We start from the raw sequence: 18,985 nt of genomic DNA, 5'->3' as shown, positions 1-18,985 counted from the left end.
TATAAAGAAATATTAACCCACACTATGGCTATGTTAACGTCAAACAAATGTTGAAATAGTAACTCAGAAAAACCGTGATGAAATAATAAATTAGGTTATGCTGTGCAAAAATAACTAAATGTTATTTGTTCCAACTTGGATCAGGATGGGATTTTCCATATGGCGCATTAGGGAAAAGAGAAGGGAAAGGAGAAGGGTAGCCCACATAGTGAAAAATACCGCTGTTTTATTTAAAATGTGAAAGAAATGCAATAATATGCAAGAAATAATGTTTGCCTTAAAAAAGTATTAGAGATTCAAGTATTCAAGATGGCCGCCAGGTATTTCAGATGCCGGAAGGAACGTCAAGGCAAGTGTCAAGCCAAGTGTCTGCCAACGCATTTCATAATAGGAAATCGCTCCTGATGACATCAGTTCCTATGATGAAATACGTTGGATGGGTACTTCTAGTTTGACGTCACTTCCGGCACCAGAAATATGTGGCAGCCGTCTTTAACCACTTCCATACCGGTGAACATCATGACGTCCTGGGCTTTCAGTGAAGATATCTGAATGATGGGTGTAGCTGCAGCCATCATTCAGATCTTTTTTTCTGCCGACGTTTCCCTGCATAGTAGAAACAATCATAGCGGCAGTTCAGCCACTTAATTGTTTTTACAGGCGATAGGAGAGGATGACCCCCCTCCGATACTTCTACCGACTCGGCCGTGCAATCGGCAAGCTGCAGAAGGAATCTGCCAGCAGCTGAAGTTTACCATAGAGCTGACTGAGGACCAGATGGTCCCGGTCATCTCTATGACTCTCAGAGGCCGGGTGCGAGGTTATAACGTCATGTCTGGCCCCAGCAGTTGTAAACACCGCCGTGTATTTGGCCAGCAAGGCCCGAGATCTTTTTTTTTTTTTATATCAGGCTTTCCAGCCTAGAGGTGAGATGTGGGGGATAGCTCTACATAATGAGGACCTGTCATGTCCTATTCCTATTACAAGGGTTGTTTACATGCCCTGTAATAGGAATTGAAAGTGATCAAGAAAAAAATAAAAAAAAGGGAAAAGTTTAAAAATAAAAAGATTTAAATAAAATAAAAAAATAATAATTAAAGCGACCCTGTCCCCTCGTGTTTGCATGCAGAATCAAACACATATGTAAACTACATTCAAACCACATGTGAGGTTTAGCCGCGAGTGTGAGATCGAGAGCAATATTTCTAGCACAAGACGACCTCTGTAACTTTAAACAGGTAACCTGTAAAAAATGTAAAGTGTAGCCTATGGAGATTTTAAGTACGGAAGTTTGGCATTATTTCACGACTGTGCACAATTTTAAAAGAGGTGACATGTTAGGTATCGATTTATCATCATCTTTCACATTATATAAAAAACTTCGGCTAACTTTGTTTTTTTTTTGCAATTTATGAAAGTGTTTTTTTTTCCCAAAAAATTGCGTTTGAAAAATTTTGTTTGAAAAATTGCTGTGCAAACACTGTGTGGCTTAAATAATTGCAAAAAACACAATTTTATTCCCTAGGGTCTCTGCTAAAAAATATGTATATGGATGTGCATCTGCCTGATGGGCAAACAAAAACAATGGTTTGCATGGCTCAGCCCAATGTCCTGAAATGAGGAATAATCCTCCCTTTTTTTGGGATATGTGAAGGAATGAGACACTTGAATACCTTGAGTTTTAAGATGGCCTTACTGTGCTAACGCACTATTTCTGTTGGAGGGATTTTTGATTGCTTTAGTCCCTTCTCACTGTAACCTATATGGTTAAAAGGTCTCAAGGAAAGTAATACAATTTTTTTTTTGCCCAACCACTCAGAAGCTAGATGCTATTGGTGAAAGGAGACTGTGCCTCGAAATCCTTACATCACCATTTTGTTCTCCCAAACTTCACTTCCTGCTTTCTTCATACCAACAAATTACCCCATCTGTAATATTTTCTCCTTCACCGGGGAGCCTGCCCTCACAATATTAGTTCTCAGCCTAAGCAAAGTATCACCCGATTTGCTTACAAGGTTTTTCGCATCATTCACTCACAAACATAAGGTTGGTTTTACTTACAGAAGAGGAACTTCCACGATCAGATGGATGAGACAAAAGAGCAATTCCTCCAAAAGATCTTCTACGTCAGACTCTGCAAGAAAAAAACAAATGACATGACTATTATGAAGAGTTGTACTTAAAGCAGCATGCTGGTAACAAAAAAAAAGAAAGGTCTAAACCGTGATTTCACCAATTTAATATTTTGGTTATGGCTGGTGACCTCCGGCTTTTTTCGTCCCATGGGAACAAGATCTCTGCACTTGAGGTTCCAGTTCCACCCATCCATCATGACCAAGACAAAGCAGTCTCACCCTCCAGGAACTTTAATGTCAAGGCAACGTTTCAAGGTCAAGCAAAACCTCTTCATCAAGCGATAACCTGAATGGGCATATATTATGATTGGAGGTCCCGAGTCGGTATACGGCTCTCTTTTCAAGTCCATTGGGAAAAAGTGCATAAGCAACTTCCAGGAGATAGTCATTGGAATAGGCTGTAAGAGAGAAGGCAAGGGCTCGGGAACTAAGGTAAATGGACAGCTGGGGGTGGGGGGGAAGGTTGGGGTTATAAGGTTTATATAGAGATACAGCGGATCCTAAAATGATCCCATACATTAATTTAAGGAGTATTTAAAGAAAGAAAATCAAAACTGTACAGTTGTAGTGAATACATTTGTTATTTTTCAGGTTTTTTTTCCCCTTTATTTTGGCCTGCAAATATTACACTTCCTGCCCTTTTTTCTCTACATTCATTTCCCCACTGTATGTGTGGAGGGGAGCCATTCTTGTCACCTAGACTGGACTTCAAATATATCTGCCTTTGTACACATGGTGGATTGAGGTGATTGGTAAAATTGTTTATGCTGTCCTTTCAGCTCACAGAATAGGACAAGGACATTTCATTTTTGTTAGATCTAAAAGGCATTTTCTGAACTTTGACCTATACATAAAGAACGTAGAGTGACACACAAAGCACTGTCAAACTTTCCCCTGTAGTCTGAAAAACACAACGGGTGCCAGTGTTCGTATAAGCTCATCCAGGCTAATAGAAGTAAAGCAGAATATAGAAAGCAGAAACACTGCACACCCCGGAACAAACGCTTCCGTACCAAGTGGTGTGAATATCGACTTCAGCTCGGCCCCTCCAGGCCACGCCCCTCTGTGTTTCACCCCACCCACGGGGCTTAAATGGCTTCTATGATTAAGCCTAGCAGATGATGTGAGAAGCATCTGAGTGTTGATCACTTTCCGACTGATCCAAATAGTTTTAAAAATTTGGAATACGTTAGGAAACAAACAAACAAAACTAAATTTGTTACCATTTCATTCAGAGATTCGGATACATTCGAAACGCCGAATAACCAAAAATTGGTCAGAATTTATATTCGGGGCTAAGCTAATTGCACAGGTGGTCTAGTTTATTGCAGTAGAAGAAGTTTTCTTCTCATTCAACAACAGAAAAGTGGCAAAGTCCCTCCTAACCAAGCGGCAGGTGGGGCCACAGAATCTGTGGGTTCCATTCACTGCACCTGTCAGATCTCATCTTAATTCTAGGAGTAACCATTCGCCTTTTGTTCAGGTTTTCAGAGGGTCTTGCATATGATACTGAAAATGCACCAATATTAATTTATATCTGCCGTTATTTCATACACTACATAACAACGATTAGTAGTATCTCTGTTTTTAAACTGCTGCTATGCAGTTTCCCTTGATTGGCATATTTACCTCAAATGCATGGGAGGTAATTGTAACGCCGGTCTCATTAAGGCTTCCTTTGGCTGCATGTAGGTTTGTGGCATGCTCTGCAATAGTAATTGTTCTTTTTCTGCCGTTTTGATTCTTTGTTTTGTGCAGACCCTTCGCAGCAGTGAGAGTTTTGAAGAAGGAAGTAAGGCACATGGCGGACACTTAAAGTATAACTAAAAGGAAAAACTTTTTATTTACCTTTTGGATAGGGGAGGGGGGACTGGAACATCTGTCAGATTTTTATTGCTGTCTGTGTCCCTGTTAAGGGGATACACCCTCGCCTGTTTACAATTCAAAGTGAAGAAAAAAAATCCTAAATTTTGGTTGTCCCCAGAAAAGCAATAAAGCAGAAGCCTTCCAATGGGGGCACTATCCTAAATTTTGGGTTGTACCCAGAAAAGCAATAGAGGAGAAGCCTTCCAATGGGGGCACTATCCTAAATTTTGTGTTGTCGCTAGAAAAGCAATAGATGAGAAGCCTTCCAATGGGGGCACTATCCTAAATTTTGTCTTGTCCCCAGAAAAGCAATAGAGGAGAAGCCTTCCAATGGGGGCACTATCCTAAATTTTGGGTTGTCGCCAGAAAAGTAATAAAGGAGAAGCCTTCCAATGGGGGCGCTAGTTCTGGTGACCTGGGGGTCCCCAAGGAATTCCCTTAATTTGCAGGGATTTCTTCTCACTTCCTGTTTTGGCTATGGGACAGAAAGTGAAGTGAAATCTCTACAATGGGACACAGATGGCAAAAAAAAAAAAATCTTAAAGGGATTATAACTCTTCCTTGCTCTATCCAGAATGAAAATAAAAAAAGTTTTGCCTATAGTTCTTCTACTTAAGCCAGCCTTAGATGGATTAAATCTCAGCCAGTTCAGCAGGGACTGACCGAGATTTGATCCATCTATGGGAGGGCTGGCAGTACTGAAGTTGATCCAGCTATCAACTTCAGTTCAACCAGCCTGTTGGATCATTTCCATGCAATCACTGCTGGAGGCTATAACCGACAGCAGTGCTCATAGTATTCTGCCAGCAAAGAAGGCTCCCCTTCAGCAGAACACAATAATGCTGTGGGAGTAATGCCTCCATTAACATTGGATGTGTTGATGGGGGAATGGAACAATTTTCTTTCCTGCAACCACAGGTAATTGCTTATTGTAAAGCCTGCCATAGGCATCAACACTTCCAAAAATGTTGAATGCTAAAAAGTCAAAGGAAGCTCCAGCACGGGAATGATGGGGATGCAAGAATCACTGGCAACCAGAGAGACGAGTATAATCCCTCTTACTGCAAGGGCCTGCAATATGAATTTCTTTAATCGAAAACTTTTTTTGTTTAGTAAAGGTTGGCGGCTTTAAATGATTAAAATGGAAAAAAATTTAAAAAAAAAGTTTGCTTGTGGAAAACATTTACAGTCAAGACATATAAAGAGATATGGTAATAAACCCTCGGCAGGCGCTTTACTATCTATAATGCCGGGTGAATCCAGGTTATTTACAAGGATAGCACTGTTCTGGGTTATGAAAATCCAGTCCTTGCTACAAACAAACACTTCCATTTAATGACATTTCCATTAGTACTTGAGCCCAGTGTCAACCACTCAGCCTGTGCCCTTAAACAAACGAGCCATTCACAGGGAGCGGCTTCTCCTGACACATCCTTGTGCCCAGTGATTCAGTCCTTGTACGCTTTCTGTAGGATTCAGCTCCATATAGACATTTTTCCGCTCGGCTGCTCGCAGCCCCTGTCTCGGCGTGACCTCGAGTGGCATCTTTCACGTGTTTTGCCAAACATTTTTGTGGGGCAGAAGCTGGCAGGCCCGAGCTCCCCCTTGTGTATTCCGCGCGGTGATTTTTATAAGACGCTTCCTCTGGAGCTGGATCAGCGCTTTGCTTGCTGTCAAAGCTGAAGAGGAATTAAGAGTGTGCAGGCTCCCCTAGGAGCGAGAGGGAGGTAAGGAAAATATCAGAATGGAGTGAAAAGGGGCTTTCCATAGCTCGTAATTCTTCAATGGTTCGAAAAACTCCATTGCCGGTGTTATTTCAAACACTACTCTGCACAAAGCGAGCATGAAATAGGTTCCATGACTAAATGCACATTGAAAAAGTCTGGCCTAGTCATTGGACTTTGGTAATACAAACAAAAGCAATGCAAAGACAAAAAGGTGAGAACCCACGTATGTATGTTTGTATGTATGTACAGGTCCCTCTCAAAAAATTAGCATATTGTGATAAAGTTCATTATTTTCTGTAATGTACTGATAAACAGACTTTCATATATTTTAGATTCATTACACACAACTGAAGTAGTGCAAGCCTTTTATTGTTTTAATATTGATGATTTTGGCATACAGCTCATGAAAAACCAAAATTCTTATCTCAAAAAATTAGCATATTTCATCCGACCAATAAAAGAAAAGTGTTTTTAATACAAAAAAAGTCAACCTTCAAATAATTATGTTCAGTTATGCACTCAATACTTGGTCGGGAATCCTTTTGCAGAAATGACTGCTTCAATGCGGCGTGGCATGGAGGCGATCAGCCTGTGGCACTGCTGAGGTGTTATGGAGGCCCAGGATGCTTCGATAGCGGCCTTGAGCTCATCCAGAGTGTTGGGTCTTGCGTCTCTCAACTTTCTCTTCACAACATCCCACAGATTCTCTATGGGGTTCAGGTCAGGAGAGTTGGCAGGCCAATTGAGCACAGTAATACCATGGTCAGTAAACCATTTACCAGTGGTTTTGGCACTGTGAGCAGGTGCCAGGTCGTGCTGAAAAATGAAATCTTCATCTTCATAAAGCTTTTCAGCAGATGGAAGCATGAAGTGCTCCAAAATCTCCTGATAGCTAGCTGCATTGACCCTGCCTTTGATAAAACACAGTGACCAGCAGCTGACATGGCACCCCAGACCATCACTGACTGTGGGTACTTGACACTGGACTTCAGGCATTTTGGCATTTCCCTCTCCCCAGTCTTCCTCCAGACTCTGGCACCTTGATTTCCGAATGACATGCAAAATTTGCTTTCATCCGAAAAAAGTACTTTGGACCACTGAGCAACAGTCCAGTGATGCTTCTCTGTAGCCCAGGTCAGGCGCTTCTGCCGCTGTTTCTGGTTCAAAAGTGGCTTGACCTGGGGAATACGGCACCTGTAGCCCATTTCCTGCACACGCCTGTACACGGTGGCTCTAGATGTTTCTACTCCAGACTCAGTCCACTGCTTCCGCAGGTCCTCCAATGTCTGGAATCGGTCCTTCTCCACAATCTTCCTCAGGGTCCGGTCACCTCTTCTCGTTGTGCAGCGTTTTCTGCCACACTTTTTCCTTCCCACAGACTTCCCACTGAGGTGCCTTGATACAGCACTCTGGGAACAGCCTATTCGTTCAGAAATTTCTGTGTCTTACCCTCTTGCTTGAGGGTGTCAATGATTGCCTTCTGGACAGCAGTCAGGTCGGCAGTCTTACCCATGATTGCGGTTTTGAGTAATGAGTTTTTAAAAGCCTCAGGAATCTTTTGCAGGTGTTTAGAGTTAATTAGTTGATTCAGATGATTAGGTTAATAGCTCGTTTAGAGAACCTTTTCATGATATGCTAATTTTTTGAGACAGGAATTTGGGGTTTTCATGAGCTGTATGCCAAAATCATCAATATTAAAACAATAAAAGGCTTGCACTACTTTAGTTGTGTGTAATGAATCTAAAATATATGAAAGTCTAATGTTTATCAGTACATTACAGAAAATAATGAACTTTATCACAATATGCAAATTTTTTGAGAGGGACCTGTATGTGCACATATTCATTAACGTTGGAAGCAGCCAAACTCCACACTTGAAATCCTGATCAAAGGCCACTCACATACAGGAAAACACTTCAGTTGAGAGTGTTGAGTTTAAAGGACAGGTTCACTTTAGAATAAAGCCTTCCACAGCCCCCTAGCCTATTTTAAGCAAAACAATCCCCCCACCTCCCAGGTACTATGGGAAGTTAATAAGCAAGCAGACAGATTTACACACTGAGGCCACTTTCACACGGGCTGTCCGATCAGGTCGCTTGTCAGTTTTTCAGGCGAACCTTGCACTCGCCTTTATGCAGTGGCTGATGTCCTTCAGACCCAAGACCCTTCAGCTCCCGGGTCAGACTTATCCTACCACCACCAGATAGAAACGCTGCTTCGGGATTCCAGCTCCGCAGATTTGTAAGTATGGGGTCCCTTATGGAGTCCCCAATGATCTGCTAAACTTGAGTTATTATTTTGGCTTGCATTCTAAATCGATGTTTTATCATTTAGATATGCTTTTTATGCATCCACTCCTGAAGAAGTGAGCGATAGCTAACGAAACGTGCAGAGACTAAAGATGCATTGTACACATGTATTTTGTGCATTATGATGATCACTTTCTCTACTCCAATAAACTGCCATTTATGTTCAACATACATTCATTGGCCACGTGTGTTCACCTCATTCAAAGTCTCATTCAAGTTTTTTTTATTTTTTATATGTCCGGTGACATCTGCCGCTATCCTATCTGATCCTGCCGGCAAAATCCAGATGGATAGTAGTCCTATTTTCCTTCCGTCTGGAGAATCAGATGAAAATAGACTGTCGGTCTATTTCACCCCATTTCTCCATAAAGGAGAGTGGCACATAGCGGAGCCAATCAGCTTCTAACTTCAGCTTGTTCAATTCAGCTTTGACAAAAAAAGTTGAAGCGGATTGGCTTCTATGCAGGGCTGCACCAGATTTTGCACTCTCTAGTTCTAGTAAATCAACCCCATTGAGTTCTCTCTGCTGTATAAAGCAGAGAACACTCTGTGGGACCCTTCAGCATTGCTGTTGGCATTTTAATGGGCTGTAGTCTGTGGTATTACTCAACAATGCAATTCAAAGTAGGGAATGGAGAGGGCAATGTGCTATGTTTTTTTATAAATGGGACCAGGTCTTGGGTCCCCTGATCTCTGGTCACTTGTTGCAGATTTTTTATCTACTAAAATTGGGTCTGTATTAATCTAGCATTATTGTCTGGGGAAACACAGACTAAAGAAACTGGCAAAAAAAAGCATAAATTAAAAGAAAACTAGATTATTACACTTAGTGTTCACAGCTGCTGTCTAGGGATTGCTAGGTAGCTGTGACAGGACGGAGGAATAGTGGAGTGGATCCTATATGCACATGAGATATCAAGAGGACTTGCATGGATAACTTTAAAGTGGTGAAAATAAAAAATCCTGTCTTTGCGCAGATACAATAAGACACCTGCGGTTAGCTTTACTAATAAGCTTTTCCCATTAGCACTGCCCCAGTCTGCTCAGAGCCAGGTAGATTTTATATCTTGAAGGAAGTTGATTATCTCAGCACACATTCTAAACCTAATTTTCTATGGCTGTCTGCATCGCACAACTGCAGGGTTACCAGCTCTCACCAGTGTTTCCACTTCTCAGCCGTGGGCAAGTTTGAGTAGTGCCAATGGAGATAAGTCTGCAACTGAAGTATATGTTAACAATTACTACGTTGTAATTTCATAAGGAGGGCAGTGGGGGAATTTATCTGTGTTTTATCAGGAAATAACAGGAAAGAAAGGTATCAGGCAGCATCTGTTAGACACTTCATACCCTTATGCCCCGTACACACGTGCAGATTATCTGAAGACTTTTGTCTTCAGATTTACCTTTTCTATGTAGTGCAAGGGCCTGCCGGATTGCATACAAATTGAAAGTGTTTAGGTTTGACCTCATATTATATGGTTTTGGTAAGTCTGCACGTGTGTACGGGGCATCAAACATCCAGTCTTTCACCCTCAATTGAGGACTCATAGGGCAGGCCTAAAGCACCATACACACGATAAGAATACCATAATACCGCTTTCGAAGCGATCGTACAATAATCAAAACGTTAGTACACAGCTTTCATCAGAAATTATCCGAAGGGATGAAACGCAAAACTTTTTCTCGTATGATACCAGATTAGTACAGTTTTTGATAAGGAGACTAGAATGCCAAAAAAAACAAAAAGGGTGATCATTCGTCCGATAATCTCATCGTGTGTACTAGGCTTAAGACACTTTCATTTCCTTTTTTTTTTTAATAATCTTTATTTTTAAATTTCCGCAGATGGAAGAAGTTACATAAACATGAAAAAGAAACCAAGGCAGTATACATGAAGTTGGGTAAAATGCCCAAATATGATATAGTACAAGTTTATAATTTTCGGATACATAAACAATAAAGGTCTCTATATGTCATTCCGAGCATAGTTCTCGTATCATCTCCAGTTAGCATCTTAGAGATCACGGTGAGCTATTGTTACTGATCATATCATATCATTTCTGAGTCTACTGCCCATAATGCAAGACAAAGATGGCTGGAGGAACCAAACCCAACCGAAGGCTTGGAGTTCTTTCTAAAGCCTAGTACACAGGGGCCGAATGTCGGTTCAATGGAAACCGGCCAACATTCGGCCCATGTGTACTGTAGCCCATAGAACAGAAGCCGGGCGTTCTGTCGATGGGGCATAACCGAAAAAGGTCTGCTGATCGGCACGCTCAGCCAATGGCTGAGAAGCGCTGACCGGTGTGTTCTGGTGGGTTGTCGTTGCCCTGTCAGAACACAATAGCACAGCAGGGGAGATCGCTGTACTAACATCACATGGTTAGTACAGCGGCTCCTCTGGAGCCATTTGGTTTTTGTTTCCATTCAAGAAAAAAAACAATAGTGTGTACCAGGCTTAAGGCAGTAGTTGATTTATGTCATCACCTCTGACATAACTCTGGACATTGAGCACACCTCTATTCCACACCACAAGTTTGGCTAACGCTCTCAGAGAGGACACTTTCAGGAACCCCTTTGCTGCTCACAAGTGAGTCCTCCCAACCTTTACAGAGCTATCAGTGCTACAAATACAGGGTAAAAAATTATCAATAAGCTGTTTTTAATTGTTACACAAAGATATATATTGAAATCAAATCATTTTTTGGCAATAACATGGTATGGGTGGATTTCTGCCAGTCACAGGCTGTGCCACGCCCCTCCAGCCTGTGTGCTAGAATAACAGGGAGGCAAAGCCACCATCAATCTACACGCAACATCCCACCCCCATTGTGTTTAGCTGGTTAGTGGGCATGGAGTAGGAGGGAGGGAGTGGGCTGTCTTTACCACTACATCGGCCCACATGTGTGACTATAGAGTCACATGGGCTGCTCAGATATGATAGGAAAGAAATACAGTGATACCTCGGTTCACGAACGCTTCTGTTCACGAACAACTTGGTTCACGAACAGAAAAGTTCATAAAAATATGCTCCGGTTCACGAACTCCGCTTCGGTTCACGAGCAGGAGAGTGGCCATTTTAATGCTATTTTCAGGCTGTTACATGGTCGTGACTTCCTGTAGGAAGATCGTGGAGAGAAGAAGAGACACAGAAAGAAGTACTGTGAGTACTGTGAAGGCACTTTTTGCTTTTTGGTGTGCTTTTTAGCACATACAGTACTGTACTGTACAATACTATACTTACTGTATTGTATTTCACAGCCTCCCACCTGCCTTCTCTCTTTATACATTACTATACTGTACTAATATGTTTTGTAATTTGTTTCATATTTTTGTGCTTCAAAAACCAAAAAAAAAAAAAAAAAAAAAAAAAGGTCATAATGGATTAACCGGATTTACATTGAACCCTATGGGAAAATGTGCCTCGGTTCATGACCAATTCGGTTCGTGACCAGAGTCAGTTCTCGAATTAAGTTTGTGAGGTATCACTGTAAATTGAAAACTGAGCATGTGCAGTAGCTGTCAACACAGCTTTGCAAAATCTCCAACTGCTGTGGGGGACATGGACAGAAGGGGGAGAACAGCAGGATCAACTAGGTTGTTTTTGCAGAAAATAAAAAAGGAATCCCATAGTGACTGACTATGAAGAGCATGACATACACCATTTATTGATTGTTTTTTATGATGTGGGTTTAACCGCTTGCAGACCGCCACCGCATATATATATATATATATATATATATATATATATATATATATATATATATATATATATATATATATATATATATATATACTGTGGCAGGCTGGCTCGGCGAATCGCCGTACCTGTACAGCGATCCACAGAAGTGATCCTGGGGGCGCGCACTCCCATTTGCCAGCGGGGAAGCTGATTCACGGGGCCAGCTGCCGCGATTGCCACCGGGCCCCCACGATCGCTCCCCGTGGAGAGAGAACAGCGGTCTGCTGTTGTAAACACAGCAGACCGTTGTTCTCTCAGGATTCAATGTGGAGCTCCTGTGTTCCTCCTATTTAGGATCACAGGTCCCTGTGTTGATTCCACAACTAGGGTTGCCACCTCATCCCTTTAAAACAGAACACATTTATTACACAGGTTCTGGAGCAAATTTAACGCAGAAAAGGCACTAAGTGAATTTAATTACCACCTTAATCAGCCACAGAACCTGTGTAATTAATGTGTGTTCAGTTTCAAAGGGATGAGGTGGCAACCCTATCCACAACCCCATTCCCCTCACAGTTAGATAACACCCCCTAGGCATACATTTAACTCTTTAATCACCCCTGGGTTAACCCCTTCCCTGCCAGTATCATTATTACAGTAACAGTGCATATTTTTAGCACTGATTACTGTAGTAACGTCACTGGTCCCCCAAAAAAATGTCACTTAGGGGTCTGATCTGTCTGCTTCAATGTCGCAGTCCCGCTAAAAATCGCTGATTGCCGCCATTAATAGTAAAAAAAAAAAAAAATTGACGACATAAATCTCTTCCCTACTTTGTAGACGCGATAACCTTTGCACAAAGCCGCAAACCAATCAAACCAATCAAAATACGCTTTTTGGGGATTTTTTTTTAACCAAAAATATGTAGCAGAATACAAATTGGCCTAAAATGATGAAAACATTTGATTTTTAAATTTTGTTTTGGGAATGTTATATAGCAGAATGTCACTATACACTATTTTTTGGTTTATAGCGCAACATCACACAGGTGATCAAAAACCACCAAAAGAGCTCTATTTGTGGGGAAAAAAAGGACATCAATTTTATTTGGGTACAGCATCTCACAATCGTGTAACTGTCAGTTAAAATAACGCGGGGCCGAATCACAAAAAATGGCCTGGTCAATGGGGGGGAAAACCTTCCGGTCCAGATGTGATTAATGACAAAGCATTCTCTTTTTAGGCAGCCCTTTTTTAAAAAAAAAAAATGCATCTAGCAACAGAGTAGCTTTAAGATCTTCTCTGGTAACCACTGTCCGTAAATAAATATTTAGGCTGCAAAGAGACCAACGTCCCTCAAATTCAAACTCACATAAAAGATCAATTTTTTGGCCAGAGGTACATAGAACAAAAATACAGAGTGCCCTAAGGCCAAATTTTACATCTCCATTAAAAAAAAAAAAAAAAAACACTTTCTCCCTGACCCCCATAAAAATAGTCAAACGAGTCCCCAGAATCTAGACAGTCGTAATGGTGCATAATGAAAATCTGTGGCTTTAAAGGCAGGCTTGTATACAATTTTTGATACATTTTTAGGCATTTTGCCAAGGCACCCCTGAAGAAGCCTCAAGGCACCCCTGAAGAAGCCTCAAGGCACCCTGGTTGAAAAAGGCTGATCTCAAGAATTATACTATGCCTGGTTATTACAACTTTGGATGCAATCAGTTAAAAGAAAATCATTATTTTGAGCTTCTTGAACTATTGGGGCAACACATAATGATGCCATTCAATTAAACTTTTCCTCTTTAAAACACTTTTATTTATGTTTATTCCCCACATTTACAAGCCAGGTCAAGCTGTCCAGGCTAAAGCTGGCCATATACGGTACCAATTTTTATCAGTTCCTGATGAACCAGCCTAAACTATATCAGTGGAAGATCCTGTCACCAACCTCACAACCGGATATCCTTTAGCCCCGGTTCACACTTGTGCGTGTGCGGGGTTCGCATGTAATGTCGGAGCGCACTGCTCCGACATTACATGCGATCAGCTGTGCGGTGCGAGATTAGCCATACAAACTGTATGGCTAAATTCGCATCGCTCCCGCAGCAAACACGCACAGGAGGCATTTTTGCAGCCGCATCAGGATCCGATCGCACAGCGGTTCACACTTGTGCGATCCGATCCTGTGCGAACTGCACGATCGCACTGCGATATGCGATCAAACTGGGGGTGTTGTTAAGATTACATTGACACCCCCAGCGTATCGCATATGGCAGTGTGAACTGCCGGGGGTGCGTGTGCGATGCGGGAACAGGCTGCGAATTCGCAGCCTTCCCGCATCGCATATATGTGAACCGAGCCACAGTTGAAAAATTGAAGCAGACAGGTAGAAAACTGTTGGCCGATCAGTGGCTGCATCCAATCAGATGCAGATGCTGTTTGGGTATTTTGACAACCAGTGGGGCCATCTATCAAAATACAACAGCCACAGAAGGAGATTCAGGCATCCATGCTGCATAACCTGTATGGAGGAATCTGTTCAGGCTGAACAAACAGAAAAAAAAAAATCTTTACGAGTATGTCCAGCTTAAAGTGGGGTACACACTAGTAGAAAATCTGCCGAAAATTCCCGCCCGATGTGAAATTGTCGGATTTTCGCCTAGCGTTTACACAACTTTCAGCAGCCGATGCCGACATTTTCAGCGAAAAAAAAAAAAAAACAGAGGGACAAACACCAACATTTTTTTCGTCCGTCTCCAGACGACCGATTTTCGTTTAATGTGTATGCAGTACGTCCGTGAAAAATCGAATACGAAAGACCGCGCATGATCTGAAGTTGCTGACGACCCGGAAGTCTAGGAACAAATGTGCCAAAAAAAAAAGAAAAAAATCGGACGAGAAATTTCGTGAACATTTATGCACTGTCAACTAAAAAACGGTAATGAACGCTGAGAAGACAGAGAAAAATCGGAGGATATTTCGTCCGATTTTCGTCAAGTGTGTATGGCCCTTAAGAGAGCAGCTGGGATTTGGGGTAATCTGCAAGGCATCATGTGTTTTATCTTTTTTTTTTTTACATTGCATGATTTTATTTGCTATTGCAGCTGCTGCTTGACACTGAGCGGAGCTAGTTATCTTACCGAAAAACCAGTACTCCCATTTCCCAGCATCAGTTACACCAAACGCATTCTATTTACTGTACAATGAGATATTCCATTATCCCAAACTATAGACATAATATATGAATAAGCACTGAATTAAATAAAATGAAAATACAAGGTCAGATAAATTCCTATCAATTGGAAAAAAATTGACATTTCGAATAATTCAACATCTGGGGGGGGGGGAGGAAAAAAAAATACCTTACACCCAGACAACCACAACAAGAGTGACACCCTCTCTGCTGTAGGATCCTCAGGAAGCCAGACCCCACAAGAAGTCACTCCTGCGTGCTGGGGCGCTGCGACGTGATATTTTAAAAAAGTAGCCAATAGTAAGTGTTCACATCACCCAGGAAGTGATGTGGACATCTGAACAAGGACCCTCCGACTCTGCAGAAGACTGGAGACTCGGAACTCGGTGAGTCACATGACCACAGACCTAAGTAAATGGGGATTTTAGCTTAGCGTCTAGAGTTGAGCTTTAAGGTGATTGTAAAGTCTCCAGGTTTGTCATCTTAATGCATTAAAATGAAAAACCTTCTTTGTTGCAGCTGCCCCCAGAGCCCCCCCTTTTTTTTTTTACCTGACCCCATCTGTTCCAGCGATGTGCACAAGCCCAGCGGCTCCAGCCACTGTGTTTCCACTCATTGGATAGATTAATAGCAGCAGGAGCCATTGGCTCCCGCTGCTGTCAATCAAATCCAATGACATGGGAGCATGGGAGCAGGGGGGGGCCAAGTCCCACTGTCTGTGTCAATGGACGCAGCAGGGGGGACTCGGGAGCATGGCCGCACAAGTGGCCCCATGGAGAGTGTCTCTCCGTTTGGGGCGCATAATAAAGAGGAGGGGCCAGGCACGCAGGTGGGGCACCCCAGAAAAGGGGTTTGGGGCTGCTCTGTGCAAAACCCCTGCACAGAGCAGGCAAGTATAGAATGTTTGTTATTTGTATAAAAAAAATGTTTTAACCTTAACAACCCCTTTAAGGGTGAATGAATATATTACATGTCAATATTCTTCCAGAAGCCCATTCTCAAAATGTAATTAGGAGGCGCCAAAGTAGGAAGGTAACACTTTATCTAAATGTAGGAAAAGAAAGCAAACAAAACAATCCGCCTGCCATACAGGAAAGCAAACATATTATGAATCACAGAAATTAATTCGGACCCAGCAGCAAGTGATGCTATGAAACATAGTTAGCAATGCAAAGTATGTATTGTATTCACTACAATAAGGCGCCCAGAGCTCCCCGTGGACTTCCTCTTGGGCCTCAGAAATTGATACCATTAGCTGAGGTCACCCTGATGCCGCGCTACGTGCGGAGGACGCAAATGTCACACTGTAAACAGTCTGACCAGATGACTGGAGCCACCACTGCCTTTTACTTTATACACAATTATAAGAATGGCAAAATTATTAAGAGATTACATGTCTGCCGATGGAATAACTGGGCTCCAGAACAGACATTTATTCGCCAACAAAAATACACTCGGTGGCAACCAAGACCAACTGCAGACTATAGACTTTACAAAGTTTTCAGGTGTACGCCCTACCATGATAATGGAAATCAGTCTATTAACACTATATGGCTTAAAAGCTTTGTTGTTGAGGGCATTGGTTGCTGTACTAAATGTGTTTGTGTGCTATGATTTTCTATTGCGTTTAAGCCTGGGTATGCCCCATAGGCTTTTTTTGCATACCGGTTTCTTTTTTTAATATCAATAAAAAGAATTTACAAAAAAAATAGTTTTGTTGCTGTGCATAGGTTGTGATTACATACAGTCATGGCCGAAAAAATTGGCGCCCCTGCATTTCTGTATGATAATGCCCCACTTCACCCAGAAAATTGTTGCAATTACAAAACTTTTCAACACAGAGGAACCCTTGAAATAATTTTCAGGGTCTCAGTGAACCCCTGCTAAAAATGACTATCTGCAGATATCAGGGTGCCTTGCCATGGCCTGCAGCTTACGCATGTATTTGCAAATGAGTGCAACTAAACCCCTGTCTTTAAGGCATACTGTTAGACAGGTTAATGCGGTTGGTCGCTGGCTGGTTGGTAAGCAGTGACTGGAAATCCCCTTGCTTTTTTGATAAAAAGGACTATATTTACAACCCATGATACATTAGAGTGATGGTAAGTGGGATGAGTGATGTTAAGTGGGATGATTGCTCCTTACAAATTACCTTCTTCCAGAGAGCTAAAAAGATCAGTAGTGTCAGGGGGAAATTCTCAGAGAGGCAGAAACTGCCCATTGCTCAAGGAACCCCCCCCCCCCCCAGCAACCTCTGGAGGAGCCCTAGGGTTCCATAACACTGGTTTAGTGCCGGTTCACACTACGTCGCTCCAACTTAGGGGGCCCTGTGAAGTCACGTGCAGCGCGACTAAGGCCCGACTTGTACGGACTTCATAAAATGAATGTCATTGCAAGTCGCCTCCAGGTCGCCCCAAAGTAGTACAGGACCCTTTTTCCAAGTCGGAGCGACTTGTGTCGCTCCTATTAGAACCGGTCCTGTACTACACAATGGACCGCGACTGTGCACGACTTGTCAGGCTGACCAAGTCGCCTGACAAGTCGTATTAGTGTGAACCGGCACTTAGGCATTCTCATGTATTTTATTTGTATTGGTATGGCACAAAAAAGTGAAGAAACAAAAAGCCAAATCTATCAAGTCGGCAGTGGGGGGCTGGCAGCTCAGATTGCTGTCAGCCATCCGCGATCGTTCCCCGCTGAGAGAGAGGAACAGTCGTATGTTGTAAACACAGCTGACCGTTCCTCTCTCTGAAATGATCACAGAGCCCATGTGATCCTTCTATATAGGAACCCAGGTCTCTGTGTGATCATTTCACAAGCCCAACCCCCATACAGCTAGAAACACCCCCTAGGTACACATTTAACCCCTTGATCACCCCTGGTGTTAACCCCTTTCCTGCCAGTGGCATTATTACAGTAGCAGTGCATATTTTTAGCACTGATTACTGTAGTAATGTCATTGATCCCCCCAAAAGTGTCAAAAATGTCAGTTAGGGGTCCAATCTGTCCGCCGCAATGTCGCCATCCTGTAAAAAAATTTAAAAAATCACAGAACGCTGCCATTACTAGTTTAAAAAAAAAAAAAAATGAGAAATCTTTCCCGTAGTTAGTAGACGCAATAACTTTTGCGCAAACCAATCAAAATACGCTTATTGCAATTTTTTTTTTTTACCAAAAATATGTAGCAGAAAAATTTCCCTAAAATTTTAAAATAAATTTTATTTTTTTGGGGGGGAGGGAGGGTTATATAGCAGATTGTGAAAAATTGTTTTTTTTTTTTCCAGAATTGTCGCTATTTTTTTGCTTATAGCACAAAAAATAAAAAATAGCAGAGGTGATCAAATACCACCAAGAGAAAGCTCTATTTGTGAAGAAAAAAGGACATCAATTTTATTTAGGTACAGCATTGCACGACCGCGCAATTGTCCATTAAAGTAACAACAGTGCCGAATCACAAAATATGGCCTGGTCATTAAGGGGGAAAATCTTCTGGTCCAGAAATGATTAAAGAGTGGGGGCCACTTAGGTGATATGGTAACCGGTCACGGGCCACAATGAAATTAAATGGTTCAGGATTTAAATTTTTTTTTTGAATTGCATAATGAACATTTTTCTCCGGCAGCCGCTGAATGCTGACATTAGGAAGGAGGAGGAGAAGGCTTCTAGCAATTGCAGGAGGAAAATGTAAAACAGAATGCGAAAGGGAGGCCACATGGGCATCCTGGAGCATGGGGCAGGGTCATCGTTGCAACCTTTAATGCTACATCAGTGTTTGAGAGAGGTATGGTAAAAACACGTCAATTATGGGGTTTTACCGCCCCCAAACGTAAACGAGCCCTTACTGTAATCAGCCCCCTATAAGGCTGCTTTCACACTGACGTGCTGCTGTTTACCCGGTGAACTTATCCTTTAAATAGATGTATGTAAAACTAAAAGGTGTTTTGGTTATCAGAATGATGTACATAAGGGAAATTCATGATTAAAAAAATTGTTTTACTCACGTAGGTGGATGCAGCATCGATTCAATGCTACATCTGTCCCCCGTTCTGTAGTGAGAACTGAGCAAAACAT

At 42.1% G+C, this 18,985-nt stretch overlaps 1 protein-coding gene and 1 long non-coding RNA gene across 3 annotated transcripts in view; one reads left to right on the top strand and one right to left on the bottom strand.

Moving 5' to 3' along the window:
- LOC309553501 overlaps positions 1–18,985 on the top strand; it is a 1,012,307-nt gene that overhangs the window by 20,820 nt on the left and 972,502 nt on the right. The window lies entirely within an intron of this gene.
- Positions 1–18,985, bottom strand: part of DYM (dymeclin) — a 678,939-nt gene that overhangs the window by 541,108 nt on the left and 118,846 nt on the right. For both annotated transcript variants that reach the window (XM_082254562.1, XM_082254563.1), the window contains exon 6: positions 2,062–2,134. In XM_082254562.1, the coding sequence (XP_082110688.1) occupies positions 2,062–2,134 (73 nt within the window). The remainder of the gene's footprint in view (positions 1–2,061; positions 2,135–18,985) is intronic.

The sequence above is a fragment of the Pelophylax lessonae genome (assembly GCF_965119305.1).
Source record: "Pelophylax lessonae genome assembly, chromosome: 1".
Lineage (NCBI taxonomy): Eukaryota > Metazoa > Chordata > Amphibia > Anura > Ranidae > Pelophylax > Pelophylax lessonae.
This window is presented reverse-complemented; position numbering and strand designations above follow the sequence as displayed.